We start from the raw sequence: 23,922 nt of genomic DNA on the forward strand, positions 1-23,922 counted from the left end.
TCCTCTCCAACAATATGGCCCCTCTCGTTTGTAAATACTGAAGAAAAATACTTGTTCAAGACCTTTCCTATCTCTTCAGACTCAATACACAATCTCCCGCTACTGTCCTTAATCGGACCTACTCTCACTCTAGTCATTCTCATATTTCTCACGTATGTGTAAAAGGCCTTGGGGTTTTCCTTGATCCTACCCGCCAAAGATTTTTCATGCCCTCTCTTAGCTCTCCTAATCCCTTTCTTCTGTTCCCTCCTGGCTATCTTGTATCCCTCCAGCGCCCTGTCTGAACCTTGTTTCTTCAGCCTTACATAAGTCTCCTTCTTCCTCTTAAAAAGACATTCAACCTCTCTTATCAACCATGGTTCCCTCACTCGACCATCTCTTCCCTGCCTGACATGCTGTACCTGTCCTGGGAGTGTTTGATGGGGACAGTGTCGAGAGAGATTTACTCTGTATCTAACCCCGTGCTGTACCTGTCCTGGGAGTGTTTGATGGGGACAGTGTCGAGAGAGATTTACTCTGTATCTAACCCCGTGCTGTACCTGTACTGGGAGTGCTTGATGGGGACTGTGTGGAGGGAGCTTTACTCTGTATCTAACCCCGCGCTGTACCTGTCCTGGGAGTGTTTGATGGGGACAGTGTAGAGAGAGCTTTACTCTGTATCTAACCCAACGCTGTACCTGTCCTGGGAGTGTTTGATGGGGTTAGTGTAGAGGGAGATTTACACTGCATCTAACCCCGTGCTGTACCTGTCCTGGGAGTGTTTGATGGGGACAGTGTAGAGGGAGCTTTACTCTGTATCTAACCCCGTGCTGTACCTGTCCTGGGAGTGTTTGATGGGGACAGTGTAGCGGGACCGTTACTCTGTATCTAACCCCGTGCTGTATGTGTCCTGGGAGTGTTTCATGGGGATAGTGTAGAGGGACCTTTACTCTGTATCTAACCCCATGCTGTACCTGTCCTGGGAGTGTTTGATGGGGATAGTGTAGAGCGAGCTTTACTTGAATCTAACCCTGTGCTGCACCTGTCCTGGGAGTGTTTGATGGGGACAGTGTAGAGGGAGCTTTACTCTGTATCTAACCCCGTGCTGTACCTGTCCTGGGAGTGTTTGATGGGGCAGTGTAGAGGGTGCTTTACTCTCTATCTAACCGCGTGCTGCAACTGTCCTGGGAGTGTTTGATGGGGACAGTGTAGAGGGAGCTTTACTCTGTATCTAACCCCATGCTGTACCTGTCCTGGGAGTGTTTGATGGTGACAGTGTAGAGCGAGCTTTACTTGTATCTAACCCTGTGCTGTACCTGTCCTGGGAGTGTTTGATGGGGACAATGTAGAGGGAGCTTTACTCTGTATCTAACCCCATGCTGTACCTGTCCTGGGATTGTTTGATGGGGACAGTGTAGAGGGAGCTTTACTCTGTATCTAACCCCATGATGTACCTGTCCTGGGAGTGTTTGATGGGGCAGTGTAGAGGGTGCTTTACTCTCTATCTAACCCCGTGCTGCACCTGTCCTGGGAGTGTTTGATGGGGACAGTGTAGAGGGAGCTTTACTCTGTATGTAACCCCGTGCTGTACCTATCCTGGGAGTGTTTGATGGGGACAGTGTAGAGGGACCTTTACTCTGTATCTAACCCCGTGCTGTACGTGTCCTGGGAGTGTTTGATGGGGATAGTGTAGAGGGACCTTTACTCTGTATCTAACCCCGTGCTGTACCTGTCCTGGGAGTGTTTGATGGGGCAGTGTAGAAGGAGCTTTACTCTGTATCTAACCCTGTGCTGTACCTGTCCTGGGAGTGTTTGATGGGGACAGTGTAGAGGGAGCTTTACTCTGTATCTTACCCCATGCTGTACCTGTCCTGGGAGTGTTTGATGGGGACAGTGTAGAGAGAGCTTTACTCTGTATCTAACCCCGTGCTGTACCTGTCCTGGGAGTGTTTGATGGGGATAGTGTAGAGAGAGCTTTACTCTGTATCTAACCCAATGCTGTACCTGTCCTGGGAGTGTTTGATGGGGATAGTGTAGAGGGAGATTTTGCTGAGGGAGAAATTGGGGGAAGGCTAATTATAACAATATTAGGCGGGAACTGAAGAACCTAGATTGGGGGCGGATGTTTGAGGGTAAATCAACATCTGGCATGTGGGAGGCTTTCAAATGTCATTGAAAGGAATTCAGGACCGGCATGTTCCTGTGCGGAAGAAGGATAAATATGGCAAATTTCGGGAACCCTGGATAATGAGAGATATTGTAGGCCTCGTCAAAAAGAAAAAGGAGGCATTTGTCAGGGCTAGAAGGCTGGGAACAGACAAAGCCTGTGTGGAATATAAGGAAAGTAGGAAGGAACTTAAGCAAGGAGTCAGGAGGGCTAAAAGGGGTCACAAAATGTCATTGGCAAATAGGATTAAGGAAAATCCCAAGGCTTTTTACACGGATATAAAAAGCAAGAGGGTAGCTAGGGAAAGGGTTGGCCCACTGAAGGATAGGCAAGGGAATCTATGTGTGGAGCCAGAGGAAATGGGTGAGGTACAAAATACAAAATACATCAGTATTCACCAAAGAGAAGGAATTGGTGGATGTTGAGTCTGGAGAAGGGTGTGTAGATAGCCTGGGTCACATTGAGATCCAAAAAGACGAGGTGTTGGGCGTCTTGAAAAATATTAAGGTGGATAAGTCCCCAGGGCCTGATGGGATCTACCCCAGAATACTGAAGGAGGCAAGAGAGGAAATTGCTGAGGCCTTGACAGAAATCTTTGGATCCTCACTGTCTTCAGGTGATGTCCCGGAGGACTGGAGAATAGCCAATGTTGTTCCTTTGTTTAGGAAGGGTAGCAAGGAGTCTGTCCCTGTTGCTCAGAAGGGAAGGGGGGAAAGGAGTAGAACATTAGTAATTGGGGACTCAATAGTCAGGGGCACAGATAGGAGATTTTGTGGGAGTGAGAGAGACTCACGTTTGGTATGTTGCCTCCCAGGTGCAAGGGTACGTGATGTCTCGGATCGTGTTTTCCGGGTCCTTAAGGAGGAGGGGGAGCAGCCCCAAGTCGTAGTCCACATTGGCACTAACGACATAGGTAGGAAAGGGGACAAAGATGTCAGGCAGGCCTTTAGGGAGCTAGGATGGAAGCTCAGAGTGAGAACAAACAGAGTTGTTATCTCTGGGTTGTTGCCCGTGCCACGTGATAGTGAGATGAGGAATAGGGAGAGAGAGCAATTAAACACGTGGCTACAGGGATGGTGCAGGCGGGAGGGATTCAGATTTCTGGATAACTGGGGCTCTTTCTGGGGAAGGTGGGACCTCTATAGACAGGATGGTCTACATCTGAACCTGAGGGGCACCAATATCCTGGGGGGGAGATTTGTTAGTGCTCTTTGGGGGGGTTTAAACTAATTCAGCAGGGGCATGGGAACCTGGGGCGGGATTCTCCGTTGCCCGACGTAACGCGGGTTTCCGGCGAGAAAAATCGGTGTTAATCACTCCGCCGTCGGGGCCTTCTTTTAGGCGGCTATTCTCCGTTCCCGGAGGGGTCAGCAGCTGACTGACGCGATACGCGTCAGTTTCACCAGCTGCGGAAGTGGTGAGACCCGGCGTTTTTTGGAGGAGGAGGAGAGAGACTGACCCGGCATTTGGGGGGGGGGGGGGGTTCCGACATTGGGGGGGGGGGGGGGGTTCCGGCATTTGGGGGGGGGGTTCCGGCATTTTGGGGGGGGGTTTCCGGCATTTTGGGGGGGGGGGGGGGGTTCCGGCATTTGGGGGGGGGGGTTCCGGCATTTGGGGGGGGGGGGGGTTCCGGCTTTTGGGGGGGGGGTTCCGGCATTTGGGGGGGAGGGGGGTTCCGGCATTTGGGGGGGGGGGTTCCGGCATTTGGGGGGGGGTTGCGGCATCGGGGGGGGGGGGTTTGGGGGCAGCGGCGTGCAGAGAGGGGAGCGACGGATGCCCGGGGCCAACGCACCGTCGCCCGCCCCCCCTCTGAACGCCGCTGCCCCCTACCCCAACCACCCCCCCTCACCACCCCTACCTCCCTCCAACGCCCCTACCCCCCTCCCCACCACCCCTACCCCTCTCCCCACCACCCCTACCCCCCTCCAACGCCCCTACCTCCCTCCCCACCACCCCTACCCCCCTCCCCACCACCCCTACCCCCCTCCCCACCACCCCTACCTCCCTCCAACACCCCTACATCCCTCCCCACCACCCCTACCTCCCTCCCCACCACCCCTACCCCCCTCCAACGCCGCCCCCCATCTCTCTCAACGCCGCAACCCCCCACCCTCAACGCCGCAACCCCCCCTCATCGCCGCAACCCCCCCTCTCAACGCCGGGTCCCCCCCAACGCCGGTACCCACACCCCGTACCCCTCCCTCTGAAGGCCGGTACCCACACACCCCTCCCCTCTCTCCTCCTCCCCCCCCTTCCTTCTTCCTCCCCCCTCCTTCTTCCTCCCCCCCTCCTTCTTTCTCCCCCCCTCCTTCTTCCTCCCCCCCGCCTTCTTCCTCCCCCTCCTTCTTCCTCCCCTCCCGCCTTCTTCCTCCCCCCCTCCTTCTTCCTCCCCCCCTCCTTCTTCCTCCCCCCTCCTTCTTCCTCCCCCCCTTCCTCCTCCCCCCTCCTTCCTCCTCCCCCCTCCTTCCTCCTCCCCCCCTCCTTCCTCCTCCCCTCTCCTTCCTCCTCCCCCCCTCCTTCCTCCTCCCCCCTTCCTTCCTCCTCCCCCCCCTTCCTTCCTCCTCCCCCCTCCTTCCTCCTCCCCCCCTCCTTCCTCCTCCCCCCCTTCCTTCCTCCTCCCCCCCTTCCTTCCTCCTCCCCCCCTCCTTCCTCCTCCCCCCTCCTTCCTCCTCCCCCCCTTCCTTCCTCCTCCCCCCCCTTCCTACCTCCTCCCCCCTTCCTTCCTCCGTTAGTGGGGGGGGGGGGTGCAGCGTTAGTGGGAGGTGGGGGTGGGGGGGTGCGGCGTTGGAGGGGGGTAGGGGTGGTGAAGGGGGTAGGGGTGGTGAGGGGAGGGGGTTGGGGTAGGGGCAGCTGCGTGCAGAGGGGGGCGACGGATGCCCGGGGCCAACGCACCGTCGCCCCCCCTCTGCACAGTATTGAGTAGGATTCTCCGCCCCGCTGCGCCACATTTCTGCCCCACCCACCAGCGGGATTCTCCGTTATTCCGGCCAGTCAATGGGGTTTCCCATTGTGGGGCAGCTCCACGCCGTCGGGAAACTCCCGGGCGCCGGAAAAACGGAGCATCCCGTCGGCGGAGAATCCAGCCCATTGTTCTCCGTACAGTCCAGACGGGACGCTCCATACAAAGCAGCAGGAGGTGTAGATGGGGTCCATGGATGGGAGGCAGGTTCGTGTGATGGACTGGGCGGTGTTCACGACTCTCTGTAGTTTCTTACGGTCCTGGGCCGAGCAGTTGCCATACCAGGCTGTGATGCAGCCCGATAGGATGCTTTCTATAGTGCATCTGTAAAAGTTGGTAAGGGTTAATGTGGACATGCCGAATTTCCTTAGTTTCCTGATGAAGTATAGGCGCTGTTTTGCTTTCTTGGTCGTAGCGTTAGATATGCAGGACTAGATGTTAAAGTGGTTAGTCTGGACTCTGTGGTTTGATGGTCGGGTTCGGGGAGGGGCTCATGAACTCTGGTGGGGCTGAAACATCTGCCGGCGGAGAGCCGGTACAATTGCCCAGCCTATCTGGTCGCAGAGGCTTTCAGAACAGATGGAGGAGCCTCACATTTTTCATGTTGTATTTCAGGCGATGAGCAGGGTCCATCTGCAAGGAGATCAAATTGAGGCAGCCCTATTGTCCCTGGCAACAGAGCACCAGAACATGGATTGTTTCCAGGAATGGGTATCATCAGCAGCAGAAACACTAACTCTGAGAGATCAAGAGCCTCTTCCCGATGATATTGTGCAAATTGAAGAGTTGATCTCACAGCATCACGTAAGTGGCCTCTGCACAAAGCTTTGTCCTGTCTCATGTGCCAACGACATGCCGTGCACTGGACTCCATCTTGGGCTGCATTAGAGTTTGGCACCGAGCGAGTTTTAAGGGTTAATTTCAATTTCCAATCGAGACTTTTCTTTAGTTTTGCATTTCATTAAAAGTTGCTCTTTTGGGTGGGAGAACTTGGGTTTTATTTAAAACTGAAGTTATACAGCCTGTAAGAAAATATTAGCCAATTAATCCTCTTGTGGGAGACTCTGAGACCAGAGGACAGAATCTCAGAGTAAGGGGTCACCCATTTCAGACAGAGATGGGGAGGAATTTCTTCTCCGACGATAGTGAATCTGTGGAATTCTTTACCGCAGAGAGCTGTAGAGGCCGGGTCGTTAACTGTGTTCGAGGCTGAGAGAGGCAGAGTTTAATCAGTGAGGGAATCGAGGGTATGGGGATAGGGCGGTAAAGTGGAGTTGAGGATTATGTCAGATTGACCGTGATCTCATTAATTGGCAAAGGGTCCAGGATGTCTCTGAACGAACACAGGACATCCTGAAGGGGGAGGGTGAACAGCCAGAGGTCGTAGTTCACATAGGGACTAACGACATACACAAGAAGAGTGATGATGTCCTGCAGAAGGAGTTCAAGAAGTTAGGCAGGAAGCTGAAAAGCAGGACCTCGAGGGTTGTAATCTCAGGATTACTCCCTTTGCCATGTGCCAGTGAGGCTAGAAATAGGAGGATAGTGCAGCTAAACACGTGGCTAAACAGCTGGTGTAGGAGGGAGGCTTTTATCTTGTCCGTGTCCGGTCGTAGACCGTGTTCGATGTCTGGTCACCCAGGAACTTGAGCGTGGATGTTCCAAAGCTGTATTTGGATTTGTTTAGCTTGAGTCCATGCTCGTGTGCGTCTGAAGACTCTCTGCAGTTTCGACACATGTTCCTCTGGAGTCGAAGACCAGATGATAACATCATCCACGTAGACACGAACTCCGTCTATTCCTTCCATCATCTGTTCCATGATGCGGTGGAATATTTCAGACGCCGAAATAATTCCAAATGGCATTCGATTGTTGCAAAATCTGCCAAAAGGTGTATTGAAGATGCAAGAGCTTTCTGTTGGAATCTTCTAGTTGTATTTGCCAGGATCTTTGAGATGCATCCAGCTTGGTGATGATGCGTGTGTGCCATCTCGCTTGTTATCTCTTCCCTTTTTAGGATCGGGTAGTGTTCCCGCATTATGTTCTTGTTTAGGTCCTTAGGGTCTATGCAGATTCTTAAATCACCCAAAGGCTTTTTGACGCACACCATTGAACTGACCCAGTCAGTCGGTTCAGTGACTTTGGAGATGATGCCTTTTTTCTTTAGACTTGCTAGCTCTGATTTTAACCGTTCCCTCGGTGGAGCAGGGATCCCCTTGGTGGGTGAACTGCAGGTTTTGCATCAGCACGTAGCAGAATTTTGTACTCAAATGGAAGTTTGTCCAATCTGCTGAAGACATCTAGGTATAACATAAGAACATAAGAACATAAGAACTAGGAGCAGGAGTAGGCCATCTGGCCCCTCGAGCCTGCTCCGCCATTCAATTAGATCATGGCCGATCTTTTGTGGACTCAGCTCCACTTTCCGGCCCGAACACCATGACCCTTAATCCCTTTATTCTTCAAAAAGCTATCTATCTTTACCTTAAAAACATGTAATGAAGGAGCCTCAACTGCTTCACTGGGCAAGGAATTCCATAGATTCACAACCCTTTGGGTGAAGAAGTTCCTCCTAAACTCAGTCCTAAATCTACTTCCCCTTATTTTGAGGCTATGTCCCCTAGTTCTGCTTTCACCCGCCAGTGGAAACAACCTGCCCGCATCTATCCTATCTATTCCCATCATAATTTTATATGTTTCTATAAGATCCCCCCTCATCCTTCTAAATTCCAACGAGTACAGTCCCAGTCTACTCAACCTCTCCTCGTAATCCAACCCCTTCAGCTCTGGGATTAACCTAGTGAATCTCCTCTGCACACCCTCCAGTGCCAGTACGTCCTTTCTCAAGTAAGGAGACCAAAACTGAACACAATACTCCAGGTGTGGCCTCACTAACACCTTATACAATTGCAACATAACCTCCCTAGTCTTAAACTCCATCCCTCTAGCAATGAAGGACAAAATTCCATTTGCCTTCTTAATCACCTGTTGCACTTGTAAACCAACCTTCTGTGACTCATGCACTAGCACACCCAAGTCTCTCTGAACAGCGGCATGCTTTAATATTTTATCGTTTAAATAATAATCCCGTTTGCTGTTATTCCTACCAAAATGGACCACCTCACATTTGTCAACATTGTATTCCATCTGCCAGACCCGAGCCCATTCTATGGGCCTCACGGTAGCATGGTGGTTAGCATCAATGCTTCACAGCTCCAGGGTCCCAGGTTCGATTCCCGGCTGGGTCACTGTCTGTGTGGAGTCTGCACGTCATCCCCGTGTGTGCGTGGGTTTCCTCCGGGTGCTCCGGTTTCCTCCCACAGTCCAAAGATGTGCAGGTTAGGTGGATTGGCCATGCTAAATTGCCCGTAGTGTAAAGGTTAATGGGGGGATTGTTGAGTTACGGGTATAGGGTGGATACGTGGGTTTAAGTGGGGTGATCATTGCTCGGCACAACATCGAGGGCCGAAGGGCCTGTTCTGTGCTGTACTGTTCTATGTTCTATGTTCTATGTTCTATCCAAACCCCTCTGCAGACTTCCAGTATCCTCTGCACTTTTCGCTTTACCACTCATCTTAGTGTCATCTGCAAACTTGGACACATTGCCCTTGGTCCCCAACTCCAAATCATCAATGTAAATTGTGAACAATTGTGGGCCCAACACGGATCCCTGAGGGACACCACTAGCTACTGATTGTCAACCAGAGAAACACCCATTTATCCCAACTCTTTGCTTTCTATTAATTAACCAGTCCTCTATCCATGCTACTACTTTACCCTTAATGCCATGCATCTTTATCTTATGCAGCAACCTTTTGTGTGGCACCTTGTCAAAGGCTTTCTGGAAATCCAGATATACCACATCCATCGGCTCCCCGTTATCTACTGCACTGGTAATGTCCTCAAAAAATTCCACTAAATTAGTTAGGCATGACCTGCCTTTAACGAACCCATGCTGCGTCTGCCCAATGGGACAATTTCTATCCAGATGCCTCGCAATTTCTTCCTTGATGATAGATTCCAGCATCTTCCCTATTACCGAAGTTAAACTCACTGGCCTATAATTTCCTGCTTTCTGCCTACCTCCTTTTTTAAACAGTGGTGTCATGTTTGCTAATTTCCAATCCACCGGGACCACCCCAGAGTCTAGTGAATTTCGGTAAATTATCACTAGTGCATCTGCAATTTCCCTAGCCATCTCTTTTAGCACTCTGGGATGCATTCCATCAGGGCCAGGAGACTTGTCTACCTTTAGCCCCATTAGCTTGCCCATCACTCCCTCCTTAGTGATAACAATCCTCTCAAGGTCCTCACCTGTCATAGCCTCATTTCTATCAGTCGCTGGCATGTTATTTGTGTCTTCCACTGTGAAGACCGACCCAAAAAACCTGTTCAGTTCCTCAGCCATTTCCTCATTTCCCATTATTAAAACTCCCTTCTCATCCTCTAAAGGACCAATATTTACCTTAGCCACTCTTTTTTGTCTTATATATTTGTAAAAACTTTTACTGTCTGTTTTTATATTCTGAGCAAGTTTACTCTCATACTCTATCTTACTCTTCTTTATAGCTTTTTTAGTAGCTTTCTGTTGCCCCCTAAAGATTTCCCAGTCCTCTAATCTCCCAGCACTCTTTGCCACTTTATATGCTTTTTCCTTCAATTTGATACTCTCCCTTATTTCCTTAGATATCCACGGTCGATTTTCCCTCTTTCTCCGTCCTTCCTTTTTGTTGGTATAAACCTTTGCTGAGCACTGTGAAAAATCGCTTGGATGGTTCTCCACTGTTCCTCAACTGTTCCACCATAAAATCTTATCTCCCAGTCTACCTTAGCTAGTTCTTCTCTCATCCCCTTGTAATCTCCTTTGTTTAAACACAAAACACTAGTATTTGATTTTACTTTCTCACCCTCCATCTGTACTTTAAATTCCACCATATTGTGATCGCTCCTTCCGAGAGGATCCCTAACTATGAGATCATGAATCAATCCTGTCTCATTACACAGGACAAGATCTAGGACCGCTTGTTCCCTCGTAGGTTCCATTACATACTGTTCTAGGAAACTATCGCGGATACATTCTATAAACTCCTCCTCACGGTTGCCTTGACCGACCTGGTTAAACCAATCGACATGTAGATTAAAATCCCCCATGATAACTGCTGTACCATTTCTACATGCATCAGTTATTTCTTTGTTTATTGCCTGCCCCACCATATCGTTACTATTTGGTGGCCGATAGACTACTCCTATCAGTGACTTTTTCGCCTTACTATTCCTGATTTCCATCCAAATGGATTCAACCTTATCCTCCATAGCACCGATGTCATCCCTTACTATTGCCCGGATGTCATCCTTAAATAACAGAGCAACACCACCTCCCTTACCATCCACTCTGTCCTTCCGAATAGTTTGATACCCTCGGATATTTAACTCCCAGTCGTGACCATCCTTTAACCATGTTTCAGTAATGGCCACTAAATCATAGTAATTTACGATGATTTGTGCCACCAACTCATTTACTTTATTCCGAATACTACGAGCATTCAGGTAAAGTACACTTATGTTGGTTTTTTTACCTCTGTTTTGAATCTTAACATCTCCAGTTTTATTCCTTTTGTTATTACTGGGCCTATTCACTGTGCTCCCCTCAGTCACTGTACCTTGTACTGTCGCCCTTATGGATTTCTGACTATGTCTTCTCTGCCTTGCACTTTTCCCCTTACTTCCTTTTGTTTCTGTCCCTGTTTTACTACCTTCCAACTTCCAGCATTGGTTCCCATCCCCCTGCCACATTAGTTTAAACCCTCCCCAACAGCTCTAGCAAACACCCCCCCTAGGACATCGGTTCCAGTCCTGCCCAAGTGCAGACCGTCCGGTTTGTACTGGTCCCACCTCCCCCAGAACCGGTCCCAATGCCCCAGGAATTTGAATCCCTCCCTCTTGCACCATCTCTCGAGCCACGCATTCATCCTATCTATCCTGACATTCCTACTCTGACTAGCTCGTGGCACTGGTAGCAATCCTGAGATTACTACCTTTGAGGTCCTACTTTTTAGTTTAACTCCTAACTCCCTGAATTCCGCTTGTAGGACCTCACCCCGTTTTTTACCTATATCGTTGGTGCCTATGTGCACCACGACAGCTGGCTGTTCACCCTCCCCCCCCAGAATGTCCTGCAGCCGCTCCGAGACATCCTTGACCCTTGCACCAGGGAGGCAACATACCATCCTGGAGTCTCGATTGCGTCCACAGAACCGCCTGTCTATTCCCCTTACGATCGAGTCCCCTATCACTATAGCCCTGCCATTTTTCTTCCTGCCCTGCTGTGCAGCAGAGCCAGCCACGGTGCCATGAACCTTGCTGCTGCCTTCCCCTGGTGAGCCATCTCCCTCAACAGTATCCAATCGGTATATCTGTTTTGCAGGGAGATGACCGCAGGGGACACCTGCACTGCCTTCCTACTCTTGCTCTTTCTTTTGGTCACCCATTTTCTATCTCCCTCAGTAACCTTCACCTGCGATGTGACCAACTCGCTGAACGTGCTATCCACGACCTCCTCAGCATCGCGGATGCTCCAAAGTGAGTCCATCCGCAGCTCCAGAGCCGTCAAGCGGTCTAACAAGAGCTGCAACTGAACACACTTCTTGCACGTGAAGGAGCCAGGGACAGTGGACGTGTCCCTGAGCTCCCACATCGCACACGAGGAGCATGACACGGGTCTGGGATCTCCTGCCATGTCTTAAACCCTTGGTAAACTTAAACAACTACAATTTCAAAATAAAAATAAATAAATTAGACAATTCAAAGAAAAAGAGAGACTACTTACCAGTCACTTACCGGGGTTAAAAAGCACCTCCTCACACTCTGCACCGAATTACCTCACTGCACCAAATTACCAAGTTTCAATCCCCACTCTGTATGAGTCTCACTCCGGATGAGTCTCCTGGAAAAGTGCTCGCTTTTCTGGTATTGATCCAGTATTCCTTCAATTCTGCTCTGAAGAGCTGGATGAGATGACGTCAATGTGTAAATCCTTTCAATAAAGTTCAGCTGCTTGCAGGCATTCGCGCCGAAGAGCGACGACTTGTCTGATTGTACAATCTCAAACCTCAGGCTCATCTCTATGTGTTTGTTGGACACTACTAAATGGCATGAACCCAATGACGAGATGGCATTGCTTTTGTAGTCCTGGGGTTTGCAGGCAGCTGGAAGGAGTTTGGGAGTTTGCTTGAGCTTCGAGAGGTCGAGCTTCGAATGAAGATTAGCGGAGGCACCTGTGTCCAGCTTGAATTTAATCGGACATCTGTTTATATCCAACACTGTGCTCCATTCAGCGTTGGAATAAATGGATTGATCACGGTAGCATGGTGGTTAGCATCAATGCTTCACAGCTCCAGGGTCCCAGGTTCGATTCCCGGCTGGGTCACTGTCTGTGTGGAGTCTGCACGTCCTCCCCGTGTGTGCGTGGGTTTCCTCCGGGTGCTCCGGTTTCCTCCCACAGTCCAAAGATGTGCGGGTTAGGTGGATTGGCTATGCTAAATTGCCCGTAGTGTAAGGTTAATGGGGGGATTGTTGGGTTACGGGTATACGGGTTACGTGGGTTTAAGTAGGGTGATCATTGCTCGGCACAACATCGAGGGCCGAAGGGCCTGTTCTGTGCTGTACTGTTCTATGTTCTATGTTCTCTTGCTATGTATTCTCTGTGGAGTTTTCAAACTTTTCAATAATTCCCACTTGGAATGTTTTATCCAGGCAATCATCGTCTGGATCCATTGTACTATCTTGATCAGACTCATTTGTTTTAAGTTGTATACTGCCAATGTAACTCTTCTTGAAGTTCTGTTTGTGAGTTTTAAATTGCAGTGAAGATCTGCATTGAGCAGAATAGTGATTCAGTCTCCCACATTGGAGACATTTTTTGCCTTTTGCAGGGCATTTTTTTCAGAAATGGGCGGTTTCACACTTTGTGCATGTCATTGCATCAGCGTCATGATGTTCCGTGTGTCTTCGCGCATGCGCAGAACGGTTCTTGGCCGTCTCGCACCTTTTGGCCAAGTACGCATGTGCAGGGCCCGAGTGCGCACGCACACAAGGTGGCTGCCATCCGAAACATGGAGCCTTTTTAATTGTGACATTGCCTTGATACACTCGACCTTGTGGAGGGTTTTTCCACTGATTTCATACTGCAAGTACTGATTTATGTTGATGCACCCAACATGTTTCAATAGAGACTTCAAGGATCAAATCTTTTTGCTGCAGTAGTCTCTCTCTGAGGTGTTCATCAAGAATTCCAAACACTATTTGATCACGAATCATTAAATCAGTTAGTGCAGCAAAATTGCAGGATTGAGCGAACAGTCTAAGGTCAGTGAAAAAGCTGTCAAAAGAGTCCTCTTTCCCTTGCATCCTTTTTTTAAAGATGTCGCACTCAAATATCTAATTTTACTGAACTTGACATTGACTATCAAATTTCTCAAGGATGGTCTCATTTCGTTTTATCTTGACCTTCTGTGTAGTTAAAAGAGTTGTAGATCTCTATCACGTGTGGAACAGCCATAGTCAATAAAAGAGCAATTTTAATAGGATCTGGTGCACTTGTTAAGTCAAATGCTTCTAAATACAATTGGAATTGTTGTCTAAACAATTGCCAGTTAACATTAAGGTTACTGTGTCACAGTCAAGGACAGTGGTGGGAAGTTGTGTGTGGAGGCTGAGGAGATAAGTGAGATACTAAATGAATACTTTTCATCAGTATTCACTCAGGAAAAAGATAATGTTCTGGAGGAGAATGCTGAGACCCAGGCTATTAGAATAGATGGCATTGAGGTGCGTAGGGAAGAAGTGTTGGCAATTCTGGACAAGGTGAAAATAGATAAGTCCCCGGGGCCTGATGGGATTTAACCTAGGATTCTCTGGGAAGCCAGGGAAGAGATTGCTGAGCCTTTGGCTTTGATTTTTATGTCATCATTGGCTACAGGAATAGTGCCAGAGGACTGGAGGATAGCAAATGTGGTCCCTTTGTTCAAGAAGGGGAGTAGAGATAACCCCGGTAACTATCGGCAGGTGAGCCTCACGTCTGTTGTGGGTAAAGTCTTGGAGAGGATTATAAAAGATACGATTTATAATCATCTAGATCGGAATAATATGATTAGGGATAGTCAGCATGGTTTTGTGAAGGGTAGGTCATGCCTCACAAACCTTATCGAGTTCTTTGAGAAGGTGACTGAAAAGGTAGACGAGGGTAGAGCAGTTGATGTGTATATGGATTTCAGTAAAGCGTTTGATAAGGTTCCCCACGGTCGTCTATTGCAGAAAATACGGAGGCTGGGGATTGAGGGTGATTTAGAGATGTGGATCAGAAATTGGCTAGTTGAAAGAAGACAGAGGGTGGTGGTTGATGGCAAATGTTCATAATGGAGTTCAGTTACGAGTGGCGTACCACAAGGATCTGTTCTGGGGCCGTTGCTGTTTGTCATTTTTATAAATGACCTAGAGGAGGGCGCAGAAGGTTGGGTGAGTAAATTTGCAGACGACACTAAAGTCGGTGGAGTTGTAGACAGTGTGGAAGGATGTTGCAGGTTACAGAGAGACATAGATAAGCTGCAGAGCTGGGCTGAGAGGTGGCAAATGGAGTTTAATGTGGAGAAGTGTGAGGTGATTCACTTTGGAAAGAATAACAGGAATGCGGAATATTTGGCTAATGGTAAAATTCTTGGTAGTGTGGATGAGCAGAGGGATCTCGGTGTCCATGTACATAGATCCCTGAAAGTTGCCACCCAGGTTGATAGGGTTGTGAAGAAGGCCTATGGTGTGTTGGCCTTTATTGGTAGAGGGATTGAGTTCCGGAGCTATGGGGTCATGTTGCAGCTGTACAAAACTCTGGTATGGCCGCATTTGGAGTATTGTGTACAGTTCTGGTCGCCTCATTACAGGAAGGACATGGAAGCTTTGGAACGGGTGCAGAGGAGATTTACCAGGATGTTGCCTGGTATGGAGGGAAAATCTTATGAGGAAAGGCTGATGGACTTGAGGTTGTTTTTGTTAGAGAGAAGAAGGTTAAGAGGTGACTTAATAGAGGCATACAAAATGATCAGAGGGTTAGATAGGGTGGACAGCGAGAGCCTTATCCTGTGGATGGAGGTGGCTAGCACGAGGGGTCATAGCCTTAAATTGAGGGGTAATAGATATAGGACAGAGGTCAGAGGTAGGTTTTTTACGCAAAAAGTGGTGAGGCCGTGGAATGCCCTACCTGCAACAGTAGTGAACTCGCCAACATTGAGGGCATTTAAAAGTTTATTGGATAAGCATATGGATGATAATGGCATAGTGTAGGTTAGATGGCCTTTAGTTTTTGACTTCCCATTTCGGTGCAACATCGTGGGCCGAAGGGCCTGTACTGCGCTCTATTGTTCTATGTTCTATGGTAATCCTGAGGTGATGAGGAGCTTGTGATCTGTCCATCGTGCCGGGAATCATCAGGATTTTTTCCGAAGGCGATGCTTCTGTTGCTGAATAGCTATCTATTCTTCTCTCTGTACTCACTAAATTTAACTAGGTAGATTCAATACACACTCCTTGGTACCGAGTTATATTACTGGGTTTAAGTAATCTATGTTGTAACTAACTGTAGATGATGTTGAAGAACATTCGAGTCTTCAAAGTAAACTAAAAGAATTTAATAAGTAACGGTAAAACTAATAACTGAGTTCAACACTCAACTGAACTAACTCGAGCAATAAAGTAAGAATGAATAACTGTACAAACTGTATCTAAACTACATGTAGTGTCTGGGCTGTGGTCTCACTCTGCTACACTGTTGCTATCTGGTAACTCCTGCATGGAAAGAGAGCCAGAACTTCTGGGAGCTCCATTATATAGTGGGGCTTGCAATGCCCTCTAGTGGTAATGTTACAGCTAGGTGTTGTGATTAACCCTTTAGTTACATGCCTGTCGACATATCATTACATCCCCTTTTTTTACATTTCTTGCTTGGTAACAAGTAAAAATGGATAGTGAGATTAAAGGTAAGAACATATGTACACAGCAAATATATTCAACAAAATGTTCACAACATCAATCTTTTAGGTCGTCTTCTTGTTTTCGATGACCTTCTTGATGACCAATTGGCCGGTACGATGTTATGGGCATCACAGAGACGTGGCTGCAAGGGGATCAGGCCTGAGATCTATATATACAGGGATATGTGTCCTATCGAAAGGACAGGCAGATGGGCAAAGGGGGCGGTGTTGCATTGTTAGTAAGGAATAAAGTTAAATCGATAGCAAGGAGCGATATAAGATCAGAAGGTATAGAATCTCTGTGGGTAGAGTTGAGGAATCGCAAAGGTAAAAAGACCCTGATGGGAGTTATGTACAGGCCCCCGAGCAGTAGTCAGGATGTGGGGCAGAAAATAAATCAGGAGTCAGAAAAGGCAGGTAAAAAAGGCAATATTACAATAATCATGGGGGACTTCAATATGCAGATGGACTGGGAAAGTCAGGTGGCAGTGGATCCCAAGAAAAGGAATTTGTGGAATGTTTAGAATATTGAACAGTACAGCACAGAACAGGCCCTTCGGCCCTCGATGTTGTGCCGAGCATCGTCCGAAACCAAGATCAAGCTATCCCACTCCCTGTCATTCTGGTGTGCTCCATGTGCCTATCCAATAACCGCTTGAAAGTTCCTAAAGTGTCCGACTCCACTATCACAGCAGGCAGTCCATTCCACACCCTAACCACTCTCTGAGTAAAGAACCTACCTCGGACATCCCTCCTATATCTCCCACCCTGAATCTTATAGTTATGCCCCCTTGTAACAGCTACATCCACCCGAGGAAACAGTCTCTGAATGTCCACTCTGTCTATCCCCCTCATCGTCTTCTAAACCTCTATTATGTCACCTCTCATCCTCCTCCGCTCCAAAGAGAAAAGCCCTAGCTCCCTCAACCTTTCCTCATAAGATCTATCCTGCAAACCAGGCAGCTGTGGACATGAACCCCAAGATCTCTCTGTTCCTACACATTCCTCGGAACCCTGCCGTTGACCCTGTAAACCGTATTCAATTTTTTCTACCAAAATGAAGCACCTCGCACTTATCAGGGTTAAACTCCATCTGCCATTTTTCGGCCCAGCTCTTCATCCTATCAATGTCTCTTTGCAGCCTACAACAGCCCTCCACCTCATCCACTACTCCACCAATCTTGGTGTCATCAGCAAATTTACTGACCCACCCTTCAGCCCCCTCCTCCAAGTCATTGATAAAAATCACAAATAGCAGAGGACCCAGCACTGATCCCTGTGGTACACCGCTGGTAACTGGTCTCCAGTCTGAAATTTTTCCATCCACCACCACCCTCTGTCTTCTATGTGATAGCCAGTTACTTATCCAATTGGCCAAATTTCCCTCTATCCCACACCTCCTTACTTTCTTCATAAGCTGACCATGGGGAACCTTATCAAACGCCTTACTAAAATCCATGTATACGACATCAACTGCTCTACCTTCATCTACACACTTAGTTACCTCCTCAAAGAATTCAATTAAATTTGTGAGGCAAGACTTACCCTTCACGGATCCATGTTGAGTATCATGGATTAAGCTGCATCTTTCCAAATGGTCATAAACCCTATCCTTCAGGACCTTTTCCATTAACTCCATTAATTTAAGAGATGGTTTTTTTGAGCAGCTTGTGGTAGAGCCCACTCGGGAACAGGCAATTCTGGATTTTGTGATGTGTAATGAGGCAGACTTGATTAGGGAACTTAAGGTGAAGGAACCCTTAGGGAGCAGTGACCACAATATGATAGAATTTACCCTACAGTTTGAGAGGGAGAAGCTGCAATCAGATGTAACGGTATTACAATTAAATATGGTTTTGGGGGCTATTCGGGAGGCACAGCAGAAATTCATCCCAAGGAGGAGGAAACATGCTGAGGGGAGGACACGGCATCCATGGCTGATGAGGGAAGTCAAGGACAGCATAAAAGCTAAAGAAAAAGCAGACAAAGTGGCGAGGATAAGTGGGACGTCAGTGGATTGGGAAGCCTTTAAAAGCGAGCAGAGGACAACTAAAAAAGCAATAAAGGGAGAGAAGATGAAATACGAGTGCAAGCTAGCTAGTAATATAAAAGAAGACAGGAAGAGGTTTTTTTCAATATATAAAAGGTAAGAGAGAGGCAACAATAGACATTGGGCCACTGGAAAATGTGGCTGGAGAAGTAATGACAGGAAACAAAGAAATGGCAGAGGAACTGAATAGTTACTTTGTATCAGTCGTCATGGTGGAAGACAGTGAGTGGGCTGCCAGAGCTCCAGGAGAACCAGGGGGCAGAGGTGAGTGCAGTGACCATTACTAAGGAGAATGTTCTGGGGAAACTGAAAGGTCTGACGGTGGATAAGTCACCTGGACCGGATGGACTACACCCCAGGGTTCGAAAAGAAATAGCTGAGGAAATTGTGGAGGCATTGGTGATGATCTTTCAGGAATCACTGGAGGCAGGAAGGGTCCCAGAGGAAAGTGGCTAATGTAACACCCCTGTTTAAGAAGGGAGGGAGGCAAAAGACGGGAAATTATAGGCCGGTTAGCCTGACTTTGGTTATTGGTAAGATTTTAGAGTCCATTATTAAAGATGAGGTCGCGGAGTACTTGGAAGTGCATGGTAAAATAGGACTGAGTCAGCACGGCTTTGTCAAAGGGAGGTCGCGTCTGACAAATCTGTTAGAGTTCTTTGAGGAGGTAACAAGGAAGTTAGACAAAGGAGAACCAGTGGACGTGATTTATTTAGATTTCCAGAAGGCCTTTGACAAGGTGCTGCATAGGAGACTGCTAAATAAGTTAAGAACCCATGGTGTTCAGGGTAAGATTCTGGCATGGATAGAGGATTGGCTGACTGGCAGAGAGTGGGGATAAAGGGGTCTTTTTCAGGATGGCAGCTGGTGACGAGTGGTGTGCCTCAGGGGTCTGTGCTGGGGCCACAACTTTTCACAATATACATCAATGATCTGGAAGAAGGTACTGAACGCACTGTTGCTAAGTTTGCAGATGATACAAAGATCTGTAGAGGGACAGGTAGTATTGAGGAAGCAATTGGGCTGCAGAAGGATTTGGACAAGCTAGGAGAGTGGGCAATGAAGTGGCAGATGGAATACAATGTGGAAAAGTGTGAGGTTATGCACTTTGGAAGGAGGAATCTAGGCATAGACTATTTTCTAAATGAGAAATGCTTGGGAAATCAGAAGCACAAAGGGACTTGGGAGTCCTTGTTCAAATTTCTCTTAAGGTTAATGTGCAGGTTCAGTCGGCAGTGAGGAAGTAATGTTAGCATTCATGTCGAGAGGGCTAGAATACAAGTCCAGGGATGTACTTCTGAGGCTGTATAAGGTTCTGGTCAGACCCCATTTGGAGTATTGTGAGCAGTTTTGGGCTCCGTATCTAAGGAAGGATGTGCTGGGCGTTGGAAAGGGTCCAGAGGAGGTTCACAAGAATGATCCCTGGAATGAAGAGCTTGTCATATGAGGAATTATTGACACCTCTGGATCTGTACTCGTTGGAGTTTAGAAGGATGAGGGGGGATCTTATTGAAACTTACAGGATACTGCGGGGCCTGGATAGAGTGGACGTGGAGAGGATGTTTCCACTTGTAGGGAAAACTAGAAGCAGAGGACACCATCTCAGACTAAAGGGACGATCTTTTAAAACAGAGATGAGGAGGAATTTCTTCAGCCAGAGGGTGGTGAATCTGTGGAACTCTTTGCCGCAGAAGGCTGTGGAGGCCAAATCACTGAGTGTCTTTAAGACAGAGATAGATAGGTTTTCGATCAATAAAGGTGATCAGGGATTATGGGGAGAAGGTGGAAGAATGGGGATGAGAAGAATATCAGCCGGAATGGCGGAGGAGACTCAATGGGCCGAGTGGCCTAATTCTGCTCCTATGTCTGATGGTCTTATGGTCTTTAAGGTATTCGGAGAGACAGGATCTACAGGCATTTAGACAGGCATGGCTGATTAGGGGCAGTCAGCATGCCTTTGTGAGTGGAAAATCATGCCTCACGAATTTGATTGAGTTTTTTGAAGGGGTAACCAAGAAAGTAGATGAGGGCAGTGCAGTCGACGTTATCTACATGGACTTTAGCAAGGTGTAGAGATCCAACATGCAGATCTAGTGAACTCTTGGGAACACTAAAACTCAGTAGAAATTTGAGTTAAACATCTCGGATGCAAACAGAAATCTTTTATTGCTTCTATTTGATTACAATTGAGAAAAGCTTAAATCTATTCTCAATAAAGCCCGGTTAGCAAAAGGATTTAAGAACATAAGAACTAGGAGCAGGAGTAGGCCATCTGGCCCCTCGAGCCTGCTCCGCCATTCAATTAGATCATGGCTGATCTTTTGTGGACTCAGCTCCACTTTCCGGCCTGAACACCATAACCCTTAATCCCTTTATTCTTCAAAAAACTATCTATCTTTACCTTAAAAACATGTAATGAAGGAGCCTCAACTGCTTCACTGGGCAAGAAATTCCATAGATTCACAACCCTTTGGGTGAAGAAGTTCCTCCTAAACTCAGTCCTAAATCTACTTCCCCTTATTTTGAGGCTGTGTCCCCTAGTTCTGCTGTCACCCGCCAGTGGAAACAACCTGCCCGCATCTATCCTATCTATTCCCTTCATAATTTTAAATGTTTCTATAAGATCCCCCTCATCCTTCTAAATTCCAACGAGTACAGTCCCAGTCTACTCAACCTCTCCTCATAATCCAACCCCTTCAGCTCTGGGATTAACCTAGTGAATCTCCTCTGCACACCCTCCAGCGCCAGTACGTCCTTTCTCAAGTAAGGAGACCAAAACTGAACACAATACTCCAGGTGTGGCCGCACTAACACCTTATACAATGGCAGCATAACCTCCCTAGTCTTAAACTCCATCCCTCTAGCAATGAAGGACAAAATTCCATTTGCCTTCTTAATCACCTGTTGCACTTGGAAACCAACCTTCTGTGACTCATGCACTAGCACACCCAAGTCTCTCTGAACAGCGGCATGCTTTAATATTTTATCGTTTAAATAATAATCCCGTTTGCTGTTATTCCAACCAAAATGGATAACCTCACATTTGTCAACATTGTATTCCATCTGCCAGACCCTAGCCCATTCACTTAACCTATCCAAGTCCCTCTGCAGACTTCCAGTATCCTCTGCACTTTTTGCTTTACCACTCATCTTAGTGTCATCTGCAAACTTGGACACATTGCCCTTGGTCCCCAACTCCAAATCATCTATGTAAATTGTGAACAATTGTGGGCCCAACACGGATCCCTGAGGGACACCACTAGCTACTGATTGCCAACCAGAGAAACACCCATTTATCCCAACTCTTTGCTTTCTATTAATTAACCAATCCTCTATCCATGCTACTACTTTACCCTTAATGCCATGCATCTTTATCTTATGCAGCAACCTTTTGTGTGGCACCTTGTCAAAGGCTTTCTGGAAATCCAGATATACCACATCCATCGGCTCCCTGTTATCTACTGCACTGGTAATGTCCTCAAAAAATTCCACTAAATTAGTGAGGCATGACCTGCCCTTTATGAACCCATGCTGCGTCTGCCCAATGGGACAATTTCTATCCAGATGCCTCGCAATTTCTTCCTTGATGATAGATTCCAGCATCTCCCCTACTACCGAAGTTAAGCTCACTGGCCTATAATTTCCTGCTTTCTGCCTACCTCCTTTTTTAAACAGTGGCGTCACGTTTGCTAATTTCCAATTCACCGAGGATTGAATCCATTTGAAGAGAAGTAACTTATAAACAATTTTACTTTCGAAATAAAGTAATTTTACTTTCGAAATAAAGGGGCTGGTTTAGCACATGGCTAAATCGCTGGCTTTGAAAGCAGACCAAGGCAGGCCAGCAGCACGGTTCAATTCCCGTACCAGCCTTCCCGAACAGGCGCCGGAATGTGGCGACTAGGGGCTTTTCACAGTAACTTTATTGAAGCCTACTTGTGACAATAAGTGATTTTCATTTCATTTCATTAATGCAGAAATGGTTTCTTGCATTAATTTCAAGAGTCAGAGTGGAAAAGTGAAAATATGAAAATAGAGATAGCGAGTAGTTAGATCAAAGTATAGAATGATCCTCGATAAAGATGGCCGTACAGACCATTAGGTTTAAGGAGAATTCTATCAACCTTTAGCCATCTGTCTACATCTCTATGTTGTCCTGATTGGTTTGGAGATTCAAATACATTTCATTCGATGGTTAACTGTCAATCCTTAATGTGCAACATAAGTTCTGAATGTTTCATGTTTGAATATTTGTGCATGCTATGGAATGCAATTTTGTGTTATTATCAAGACTAGATTTTCCTGGTTTTCTGCTGACTTTATCCACATTAGGAACAATGGTATCTTCATGTTGCTATGGTGTTTACTTCGACCTTGATCTCGATTACTGGTACAGTTCATTTCTTAATGTCAAACTGACTTTGAAAATCCGTTTATCCGAACAATAGCTTGTTCTAAAATGTTGTTTTAATCGACAATTAGTTTGTGCATGTGTTAGGCTTTTGTGCTTCTGTTGAAGTTATCCGTTTTGTCATGGCCTGAGGTTATAAATGCTGAAATCCTTATTTTAAAATGGGTATTGAAACTGGGCTTTAATATTTACATTAAAATAGCCTTTTTTACCGATCAGAAAATAGTTGATTACTATCACAAGGCCTTTGACAAGGTACCACATGGTAGGTTATTGCAAAAGGTTAAATCTCATGGGATCCAGGGTGAGGTAGCCAATTGGATACAGAATTGGCTCGGCGACCGAAGCCAAAGGGTGGTTGTGGAGGGTTGTTTTTCAAACTGGAGGCCTGTGACCAGCGATGTGCCTCAGGGATCGGTGCTGGGTCACTGTTATTTGTGATATATATTAATGATTTAGTTGAGAATGTAGGAGGCATGGTTAGTAAGTTTGCAGATGACACCAAGATTGGTGGCATAGTGGATACTGAAGAAGGTTATATAAGATTGCAACAGGATCTTGACCAATTGGGCCAGTGGGCCAATGAATGGCAAATGTTCTACATAAGAACATAAGAACTAGGAGCAGGAGTAGGCCATCTGGCCCCTCGAGCCTGCTCCGCCATTCAATGAGATCATGGCTGATCTTTTGTGGACTCAGCTCCACTTTCCGGCCCGAACACCATAACCCTTAATCCCTTTATTCTTCAAAAAACTATCTATCTTTACCTTAAAAACATTTAATGAAGGAGCCTCAACTGCTTCACTGGGCAAGGAATTCCATAGATTCACAACCCTTTGGGTGAAGAAGTTCCTCCTAAACTCAGTTCTAAATCTACTTCCCCTTATTTTGAGGCTATGCCCCCTAGTTCTGCTGTCACCCGCCAGTGGAAACAACCTGCCCGCATCTATCCTATCTATTCCCTTCATAATTTTAAATGTTTCTATAAGATCCCCCCTCATCCTTCTAAATTCCAACGAGTACAGTCCCAGTCTACTCAACCTCTCCTCATAATCCAACCCCTTCAGCTCTGGGATTAACCTAGTGAATCTCCTCTGCACACCCTCCAGCGCCAGTACGTCCTTTCTCAAGTAAGGAGACCAAAACTGAACACAATACTCCAGGTGTGGCCGCACTAACACCTTATACAATTGCAACATAACTTCCCTAGTCTTAAACTCCATCCCTCTAGCAATGAAGGACAAAATTCCATTTGCCTTCTTAATCACCTGTTGCACTTGTAAACCAACCTTCTGTGACTCATGCACTAGCACACCCAAGTCTCTCTGAACAAACCCA

The 23,922-nt window shown here is 47.1% G+C and overlaps 1 protein-coding gene across 3 annotated transcripts in view; it reads left to right on the forward strand.

Moving 5' to 3' along the window:
- LOC119966679 (microtubule-actin cross-linking factor 1-like) overlaps positions 1-23,922 on the forward strand; it is a 254,814-nt gene that overhangs the window by 124,818 nt on the left and 106,074 nt on the right. For all 3 annotated transcript variants that reach the window (XM_038798745.1, XM_038798747.1, XM_038798746.1), the window contains one exon: positions 5,721-5,909. In XM_038798745.1, coding sequence (XP_038654673.1) covers positions 5,721-5,909 — 189 coding nt within the window. The remainder of the gene's footprint in view (positions 1-5,720; positions 5,910-23,922) is intronic.

The sequence above is a fragment of the Scyliorhinus canicula genome, chromosome 5 (genome assembly GCF_902713615.1).
Source record: "Scyliorhinus canicula chromosome 5, sScyCan1.1, whole genome shotgun sequence".
In the NCBI taxonomy this organism is placed as follows: domain Eukaryota; kingdom Metazoa; phylum Chordata; class Chondrichthyes; order Carcharhiniformes; family Scyliorhinidae; genus Scyliorhinus; species Scyliorhinus canicula.